Here is a 10,257-nt window from a genome sequence, read left to right as displayed (position 1 = left end):
AGATATGATGAAACTAATTTCCTTGGACATCGTGTTTTACTAAACAAGTCTTTAATATCTTAAATGCTTTTGTGCACACGTATTTGCAACTACCTACAAGCGTAGGTATGCCAGAATCTTCACTCAAATACAGCTGCAATCTATAACTCTTCAGCCAACTCTTCAGCATTGAGAAACCTGAAGCCCAGCAAACAGTCACAGTTTGGACGATAAACTGGCTTTGGCAGCGAGTGTGGCTTACAGGGCTCTCTCTTTCCTGTTTCATTCCCTCCCCCAGCTCGACTCCCCTGCAAGTCAGTATGCTTCAGCTCTGCATGTAGGGATTGCTGTGACTGCACTGGATCAGTAATCTGCTCAGGGGAACCGCATTTCAGAGGAAAAAAATCAACAGCAACATAAACTCCAGTTTTCTCCCTCTTTATTATAGCCTACTGCAGAGCAAAGCAAGTCCAGTTTATTAGAAGCTGCTCAAGAACTGCCTAAAGTTATAAATGCATTCATGCGAAGACTTCAGTAACAATAAGAACCCCCAGATTCCTACAGCCACTCTCAGAGCATTTCAGCTCCTATTTATGCATGGAAAATTATCACATTTTCTAAAGTGTCAAGTAGTCAACATATAGTCAAATCAACTGACCTATTAAACATTGCACAGGTCTAGAGCAACCAGTTACTAAAAATGTGAAAACTTTGCTGTGAGATCCTTTGAAAGGCTCCTCAGCATCTAACCCAGTTGGCACAAGGATGAAGGAAAATAAACAACATCTAACCTTCTTCTACACCAAAGCAGCACAGGATGCTAATCAGCACTATGCTTGACCACGAGACGAGAAGCAGTTGTGTTGGTGGCCCTCCAGCCATCACTACAGCAGCTCCCAGCTTTGGCCAATACACCATCAGGCAGTTTGTGTTAGGTTTCTCCTTGTCATTGCAATCAGTGAAGGTGCCCCTTCAGTGATGTATCGGTTCAAGTTGGATATATTTGGACTTTGACTTCCCTGCTTAGATTTCCAACAAGACAGCTAATAAATGTGGATGAGTTTTATGATCAGGCCACTAGACTATGCAAAAGAGTGGGATACATCTGGTCAGGGCTAAGTTTAAATCTACAGTTTAAAATCTCCATGTCCTTTCACATGTTTCATCAATTTTTCAGTCGACTTAAGCAAAATTTTCAAAAGCTACATGTTTCAGAATACCCTCTTCAAGGCAGTGTATATATAAAAACATGTAATACTATTTTGGCACTCACCATACAGAATAACAGTCAAGGATTTCCTATGCCTTTATCATCCAGAAGTACCACTCATGTCCTGTTCAGCCCTGAATTATTCAAGATAGGCTTAATTGTTCTCAACTTGTCCAGTGGTTTCAACAAGGTAAAGCAAATATTCACTTTTTGTTTGATTATTTTCCTACCATTTCAGCTCCCTGACTGGACCCACCACAAGATCTGATAACATCAAAAATCAGTGCAAAGGAGAGAGCAGGAATGCACATTTGGTTCATGGAAGAGGGTAGGGTTAAAGGGCAGCTTAAATTGTCATGGGACAGCAGAAACTGTAGTTACACGTGTTTGAAACTAACGTAAAGTGGGACTAATTCAAACCCACAAGGGAGGGAGCACATGAGTTTGTTTGGTGCAAGCATGCCTGACTGAAGGATATATTTTTACAATAAGATCACCTTGTACAAAACAGTTTCAACGTAGCTGACCTTAGAAGTGACAGTATCCCCCTCTTATCATAAACAAATCAGCTCTAATTTCATATTGTAGATTGTTATCTGAATTCACCTTCCGCTCCAAATCAAAGAATGCCAGACTGACATTTTTGTAAGTTAATTAAACACTGTCCGAACAAGCAATCCTTACTTAGAAGCCTTAAGATGTGAAAGTTAGATTATGGGTGACGTTTCACTAGAGTATTGATAGCATAGCTCTAATTAAAAACAGCTGTTACAAAACCACAATTTTCCCCCCTGTATTTTCCTAACTAAATAAAATTAAACTCCATCCCTTTAGTTTTGTTCAGCTACAAGAGTTTCTAAATGTTCCTGATATAATCAATATTGCTTCATTTGGAGTCTTTTGGAGCATGCTCCACAGACATCTGATACTCACTGAAAAAGCACTCTGCTTTTTGGATGCCTTACATCAGACTGGAAGTAAATATGTGCTGTGTGCTGGAGTGAAAACGAATCTGAGGGTACTATAGTCACAGTTACCTCTTTCTCAAGTGGATATTACTGTCTACAGAGAAAGGAAATACGAGAAATATATCAACAGAAAATGAAAACCAGTTTCCTTCTTTTTTTTTTATTAGCTTAAATTGCTAATAGCAATAATATTTAGCATTATGTATTTCTGCAAATATACGGATTTAGTCAGACTAGCCAATCCTAACTTATCTCCCCAGCTCCCTCTGGAGGATGGCACACGCTCTTGTTTTGTAATTCACCATGTGAAAAAGGTTAACTCTCAAAATAAGGATTTTGTTTATAATATGCTTTCATGGGCAAAGGCTCTAGCCTAAACGCAAACAAGCATGTGGTTTCAGTAGACAGCTGCAGATCTTTCTCTTTGGTTTCTAATCAGAAAGACACCTCCCTTCTACTCCACAGCTGCGACCTATATAAGGGATGGGGCTTAGGTGCTCTTTTTTTCTTGAATATTTTAGGGGAGGCGTTTTTTCAGCTGCAACCCTAAAGAGCATGGAGAGTACTTGGAGAATTTGTGTTTGTTTCTATTGCTGTCTGCATTGGCTTTCTTCTAGCATCCAGTGTTCCCCCCACTCCAGGGGTCGTGTACTTGCTGACAAGACCCCTGGGTTACTGGTAGCTCCTGAGGACATCGCCAGTGAGCTAAATCCATTGCTGCGGCTGCCAAAAGGTGTGAGACGTGGCTATGCCCTCCTGCCTCCCCTTCTCAAGGTGCTGTCTGACCGGGGACACCAGAACTGGGAAAGCGAGGCCCCCAGGCTACAGCCACACTCCAGGGCCCTTCGGTACATGAAGAGGCTCTATAAGATGTCTGCTACCAAGGAGGGAATCCCCAAGGCTAACAAAAGCCACCTCTATAACACTGTTCGACTTTTCACTCCATGTTCTGAATGCAAGCACCGCCACAGGGACCTAATGAAAGGTAGGTGTGGGGTGGCTTCTGTTGCAAAGGTTAAACGGGGGTTTTCCATGTGTTCTGTGCTTGCAGCATAGTATAAAAATATCTTATTTCTTTAGAGTTGTTGTTATTTTAATCCTGATGGTAGGAGTTTTTCATAAACTACTTCTCCTTGAATGGCATTAGACATAGACTTCTTCACAGTTTGGGAACTGCCACACAAATTGTACTGTGTTCAAGATACTATTGATGTTTCAGCCTGACTCATTATGAGTCAGAGAAAATTCTACAATCGGTTCTAAGACAGAACAGTGGAAAAAATGGTTAGGCATAGTGGGCATGACGTTTCCTCTACTGCCTGTCTTGGTTCTGCTTTTTTCAAGGCCATAAAAACATAGCGCTGTAATGAGACTTGGAACAAACTGCCAGAAGCCCATTGCAAGATGACTTTTCTCCTCGCCTTGTATGTTTGCTAGGGACAAAACACGACCCAAATGTGTGACCCTCCTGAAGGGAAGAGTAGAACTACTTGTAAATCAGACTTAGGACTGAAAAACTGGGATGGCTGAGCACTTCGTAACTTACCGTGCTTTCATGGTTTTCTTAAATGTGGGCTGTCACAGCGAAAGCAGCTAGGAATCCCTGGCCTTTAATTCTACTTATGGGACTGCTGACAAGTGATCTGAGGTCTCCTGACTTGGATTTTTCCACTTAGAAAGACAGATGACGTTAAACACAAATATCATACTTGTGCATAGTAACAGCACTTTGAGACTGAGGTTCAGTTAAGAAGTATTCACTATGAAAAATAAAATAAAATTAAAAAAAAAATAGTGTTCATGACTAAAATTTCCTGGCATAATATAATAGTTTCAGAAATATACTCACAATTAACAGTTAATCTCATGATTATATATCCTAAATGTAATAATAATTAAAGTAGCAGCCTGAATCTGGACCAACTTCCTACAATTATTGAGGCTATTCAAATTCACGATTGTAGAAAAATTCATTACTATAGGAAACATAAGTTTATCAAGGGTCTACAGAGCCCTCATCTGATTTCTGAAGTTTGAAGAGATGACTTAGTATATTTGTGTGGTCAAAAATGAGCAATTTCTAATTTACAGAAAAAAATACAGTGGTGAGTAGTAAAAAAAGCAATCTATTAAACATATGCTATGTCCACATCTGGAAAACAGGCCAGGAAATGAGTTCATCAGTCTCAAAGTAAGATGGAAATTGGAGCAAATTCAAAGAATGCCAGAAATATTCTTAACAGTGGGGCAAAGATTAGAGTAGTTTATCTTACAGTAGGAGTGAATGTGACAGAAATATGCATGCAGAATAACTTGGAAGCTCTGGTTCTGTTTCATAAAAGAAAAGCAAAGTGAGACTCATGAAACAGTTTGGGTTTTTTTTTTTTAATGGGGCTAATAAATAAATTTCTGCCCTGCCATTACTCAGACTTGTTGGCAGCTGCCCATCAAGAGATGTAAATAGGAAACGATATGTGAGTAGGAAGAATAATTTGAGTTAACGCTAAAAGGCTCTGAAAACATTCACTTAAAAAAATGTAGCCGTTGTCTTTTGTGGCTTGTATAATCTGAAGTGTCTAGTTTCTGTGTCCCCATATCAACACCGAAAAGGCAACTGGTAACTTCCTCCTGTACTGTGGTTTGTTTTGTTTTTTTTTTTTTTTTTTTTTAACAAAATAAATCCTAATATCTCTTAAAATCATGGGGTTTCTTGGTTTTGTTGTCATTTCTTAACTTTTAAGTCTTATGACCCTGACCAAAGTAGAAATTCCATATAATAAAAGTAAGGGAAGACATCTAAATTGGTGTCTTCTGCTGCTGATTTTTTTTTTTCTACTTATCCACTACATGATAGTATTTATGTCTAGGGGGAAAATTAAGATGCACTAACTCTAGGAGATTTTGTTTCCCTTCTCAGGAGATATTCACTCGGTGGATTTACTCTTCAACCTGGATCGTGTTACTGCTCTCGAGCACCTACTCAAGTCTGTCTTGCTCTATTCCTTTGACACGTCGGTTCCCATTTCTTCTTCCGTTACATGCATGTGCCATTTATTTGTTAGAGAGCATGATTTTTCTAGCCAAGTATGTCCCAGCGTTTCACACTCTGTAGCTTTTAGCCTGCACTTTGAAGTTAGAAAACGCAAGTGGGTTGAGATTGATGTGACTTCTTTTCTCCAGCCTCTAATTGCTACTAACAGGAGAAATATTCATATGGCTGTGAACTTCACTTGTCTGATGGGTGATCCACAACAGAACACTAAACTGGAAAATCCCATTAATGTGGCACTGGTTCCCCCTTCTCTTCTGCTTTATCTGAATGATACCAGTGAGCAAGCTTATCACAGGTGGAACTCACTTAGACACAGAAGGAAAAACCCAGTGCGGCCCAGGCAAAGGAACAGTCCACGTATTGATTCTATGGGTGACAAAGGAAAAGAGAATTCACAGGGTAAAAGGGCCTCTCGACGTCGAAGAGATGAGAATCTGAAAGAAGCACCAGCAACTCCACCTCATAATTTGAGCGAATATTTCAAACAGTTTCTGTTCCCTCAAAATGAGTGTGAGCTTCACAACTTCCGTCTAAGTTTTAGCCAACTAAAGTGGGACAAATGGATAATAGCACCACACAGGTACAGCCCTCAGTACTGCAAAGGTGACTGCCCGAGGGTCGTCGGGCATCGTTATGGCTCTCCTGTGCACACAATGGTACAGAACATAATATATGAGAAACTGGACTCCTCTGTTCCAAAGCCCTCCTGTGTTCCTGCTGAATACAGCCCGCTGAGCGTCCTGACCATAGAGCCTGATGGCTCCATCGTCTACAAAGAGTATGAAGATATGATAGCTACGAAGTGCACTTGTCGGTAGTGGGTGACTCCTAATTGGTTTTACTCCGGGTTTGGGTATTTTTGCATTCTCGATGTATCTGTAATCAAATGAATAGCGTGTTTGTAATTCTAAGAGCTCTATCAAATCAGTTAGGATTTAGCATGGAGTTAGTAGGTGGTGTTTACATCATAGCACTTATTTTTGTAGCCACTCAGCCTTTCTAGAATGTAAAATTAAATGTAAATACTATCTTTTTATTGGAATAAATTTGCATTTAAAATGTGGAAAAGGTTTCAACTACCAGATGTCTATTTTAAGCTGTTTTGTTACAGATTTAAAAAAAGAAATAAATGCCTATCATGCATACCACTTACATTTGCTGCCTGCTAGTTTTCCTCTATATAAAGAAATCTTTTGCGTGACATCTCCAGCAAGTCTCTAGGAAGACAGGAATGTCTTTAATGTTAAAATGACTTAGTTTTTTTGTTATTTTTCCCTACCACATTTCCAGTTCCTCTAAGCCAGAAGATGACTCTTCATTATGCTTCTGTAAAAAGTTACAAGGTTGTTTCTTGCTTTTCTTCTGTCGCGCTCTTTGGGCTTTCTCAAGCATGGGTGATAAGAATTTAAGGACACCTGTGTGGTAACTTGTAAAAATTTAAACAACAGAACTATTTGAGTAAGAACTGGCACCAGCTTACTGGTGAGCTGTTAAAAACAGAAAGACTTGATCTAGTCCAAGAACAAATCCCACACTGCTCAAGGGGTGAGGGTGCAGGATCCTACATGTGGAACTACGCTGCCACTTGCTTCTGAATTGTGAAGAAATGTTCAATGCTGTCAGCCTTAAAAAAAAAAAAAAAAAAAAGGCTTTTAGAAACCTTTTAAATGAGTTCATTTAAAAACTATTAAATTGGTTTAGTAGCTGAAAATGTAGGGCCACAACCTAATTTCCTCTCACAATAAAATTTTAGGTAACAGTGCCTTAATTCTGTGTGTTTTCAAACCACGTTTTCACTATGATTGATTAATAGATTTCTCTAGTTTTAAGCATTTTGTCAAAAATGTTAGTTTCAGGCTGGGGACCCAAGCTAAGAGGGCTTTAGATAGGGCTTACACACACACAAAAAACATCTTTGGTTTGGTTTATTTTTTAATAAAAGGATGTAGAGCGACACTGTCTCTTCAAAACTCGCTAAGAATAGCCTTTAAAATGCTGCCTTGCTAATACAATGATACATGAACGCCTGAACTTTCTACAATAAGCCACCTAACCTTAGATCCTGACCTGTGTGATTCCCCAGGGCTTAGCCGGGGGCTGGGCCTTCAGCCTGGCAGGGAAAGGACTGAACCCGAGGGGACTGTGTGACCTGGTATTACTGTGACAATGACTCACCTCGTCACTGTCCGTGTGACACTTCTCCAAGTTGGAAGTACTCTGTGGAAGAGCAACACGATCTGGCTAACAGTCATATAGCTTCTACCAAACTGAAGTTCCTAACTGAAGATTGCATTAGCCTGGGACTGTTGAACTAAAAATAGTGCTTGCTTTGGCTCCAACTGAAGGTACATTTGAAATAAATACTGAAAGCCCAAGGTAAATATGGTGATGTCAAACAAAATAAAACAACCAGCCCACAGTCTATGCTACACTTGTTTGGTTTAAATCACATTGCCTAATACAGTGTCACTCCCACTAATCCCTTTCCATCAGTGAGAATTCAGCTTCAGTGAGCCACTGAGGAGGAAAATAAATTATTTCTTTAGCACAAATGGAAAAAAACAAAGGGCTGAAGTTAAGCTAAATAAACTGCGTTTCTGGATGCAGCTTCATAAATATGTAACCTCAGCAATGGATTAAATACTGAGACCACATTCTCCAGGGTGGATATATGCTGCTACACCATTTTCAGCCTGCAGCAATACTTATTCTAATAATAACTCTAATATTTGAGCCGTCTGGCTGAGGCAGGGAACCATCGCCGCCACAAAAAGCCCGCCTCTTGGATGACGATAAGCTTGCTTTTGGTATTAATGAGAGGATATTGAGGCGCCCCCCCCCCCCCCCCCCCCCCCCGAAGCAGCCCCCTTGCTGAGGGGAAGTGTCATAGCGATTAAATTATTATAATGGCAGTATATAAATTGTGATTTTACAGGGTGACCAGGCGGCGGCAGCGCTGAGGGAAGGGCCGCCGCCCGCCCCGGAAGCGGGCCGCCGCCCGCCCCGGAAGCGGAAGCGGCATCGGAGATGCCGCTTCCGCTTCCGGGGCGGACGGCGGCCGCAGCGTTCTGTGGGGAAGGTGACACGGCGGCGCCATGGGCCTTCATTTCGGTAACCTGGCGCGGGTCCGCCATGTCATCACCTACAGCCTCTCGCCCTTCGAGCAGCGCGCTTTCCCCAACGTCTTCTCGCACGGGGTGCCCAACGTGTGGCGGCGGTTCAGCTCCCAGGTCTTCAAGGTGGTGCCCCGTGAGTATGGGGGGGGTAGACGGGCCGGGGGGGGGGAGTTACCTCAGGGATCGAACCCCTCCTTGTTTCCCCCTCAGTATCAACATTTTTGGCGATGGGGGAGGCGCGTTCAGAGAAGGGCAATGGAGCTGGTGAGGGGTCTGGAGCACGCGCCTGGTGAGGAGCGGCTGAGGGACCCGGGGGTGTGCAGCCTGGGGAAGGGGAGGCTGAGGGGAGACCTTCTCGCTCTCTACAGCCCCCTGACAGGAGGGGGTAGCGAGGGGGGGTGGTCTCTGCTCCCAAGGAACAGGTGATGGGACAAGAGGGAACGGCCTCAAGTTGTGCGAGGGAAGGTTTAGATTGGATATGAGAAAAATTTCTTCATGGAAAGGGTCATCAACCATTGGGACAGGCTGCCCAGGGCAGTGGTGGAGTCGCCATCCCTGGTGGTGTTTAACAGACAGGCAGACGCGGTGCTGAGGGACGTGGGTTAGTGATGGGTTTGGCAGAGTTAGATTGATTCAATTATCTTGAAGGTCCCTTCCAACCTAGACAATTCTGTGACTCTATCTGTGTAATGGTGGACTTGTTTAACACGGTCTCTTGTAGCAGAAGCCCAGGGGTTCCAGCCGCTCTGTGCTAATTGCAGTGAGACTTGTGAGTGTCCCCTTTCCTTTCCAGCTTTTGTGGGAGCCTATCTGCTTTACACCTGGGGCAACCAAGAGTTTGAGAGACTGAAGAGGAAGAACCCTGCTGACTATGAAAATGACCAGTAATCGACTTAATAAGGAGACTGTTACCTGCCTGTATTATCAACTTGGTGTTGCTGAGCTTGTTCACATGACTGGAAGGGTATTAAGAGGGAGATAAGTCTTGTCTAATAAACTTTAACTTTGCCCCATGACTTTGTGTGAAATCTGTGTCTTGAGATGTTTAAGGTGAATACCAGCAAATCTCTGTCTGGTTCACTTTGTACAGGGAGATAGTCGGGCTAAAGTTCTGTATGCTCAAACTCTTTTATGTTAGAGCATTTCCAGCCTCTTTTGGCTCCTGTTTCTTTGAAATGTTTCTCAGTATGACTAGTGTAGTGAGGGCTGCCTTCAGCTGGAGATAATTTGAAATAACGGCTCGTTGCTCCCTTTACCTTTCCATCACTGGCCACTGCTTTTTCCTTTAACCTTGATATCTGTGAAAAACAAATAGGCCACCTGATTTGGTATTGACCAAAACTGCATGAGCTGGCTGATGGCTCGGGATTGAGTGTGGACTTTGACCTCTGTACGGAAGCTCTCCCTTCATGTACAGAAGACATGGGGAAATGGGTACAATTTGAACCAGGAGAGATTTCATCTCGATGTCAGAAAGGAATTTTATACGTGAGAACTGATCACTGGAACAACCTCCCCAGGGACATGGTTGAGCAGGTTTTCAAGATCTGACTGGACAGGGTGCCGGATAATCTCATCTGGGCTCCCTTCCCATGAAAAGGGATCTTTTGAGGTCCCAACCTGGGCTGTTCTATGATCTGAGATACTAATTACATAGTAATCGTATTTATTAATCAGATGCTGACTGCAATTCTGATACCTGAGTAGCGTTAATAGGCTGGATTAGAAGCTGCTTCTTGGAAACTAGCAGGAGAAACAAGGCTGTTCAACACCTGAAGATGATTTAAAAACAAATGCTTGTAGTAAAGTTACTTAAGTATGTGACAAATTCACCCTGGGGCCCCAAGTGTATAAACGGGCTTTGCTGTTCGAAGTCCAGAACATCTGGCTGGTTCCTTTATCCCTTTATTTTTTCCTTTCAGCCTTGAGCTG

At 42.3% G+C, this 10,257-nt stretch overlaps 2 protein-coding genes across 2 annotated transcripts; both read left to right on the top strand.

Moving 5' to 3' along the window:
* Positions 1-2,712: 2,712 nt before the first annotated feature.
* GDF9 (growth differentiation factor 9) lies at positions 2,713-6,027 on the top strand (the record flags this gene model as incomplete). Its single annotated transcript, XM_082489906.1, has 2 exons — positions 2,713-3,142; positions 5,075-6,027. The coding sequence occupies 2 exons, from the start codon at positions 2,713-2,715 to the stop codon at positions 6,025-6,027; spliced, it is 1,383 nt and encodes a 460-aa protein (XP_082346032.1).
* A 2,212-nt stretch (positions 6,028-8,239) lies between these two features.
* UQCRQ (ubiquinol-cytochrome c reductase complex III subunit VII) lies at positions 8,240-9,341 on the top strand. The gene is made up of 2 exons (XM_082490064.1): positions 8,240-8,458; positions 9,119-9,341. The coding sequence occupies exons 1-2, from the start codon at positions 8,305-8,307 to the stop codon at positions 9,211-9,213; spliced, it is 249 nt and encodes an 82-aa protein (XP_082346190.1). The 5' UTR covers positions 8,240-8,304; the 3' UTR covers positions 9,214-9,341.
* The last annotated feature ends 916 nt before the right edge of the window (positions 9,342-10,257 follow it).

Source organism: Vanellus vanellus (genome assembly GCF_965231255.1).
Source record: "Vanellus vanellus genome assembly, chromosome: 13".
NCBI classification, from domain to species: domain Eukaryota; kingdom Metazoa; phylum Chordata; class Aves; order Charadriiformes; family Charadriidae; genus Vanellus; species Vanellus vanellus.
This window is presented reverse-complemented; position numbering and strand designations above follow the sequence as displayed.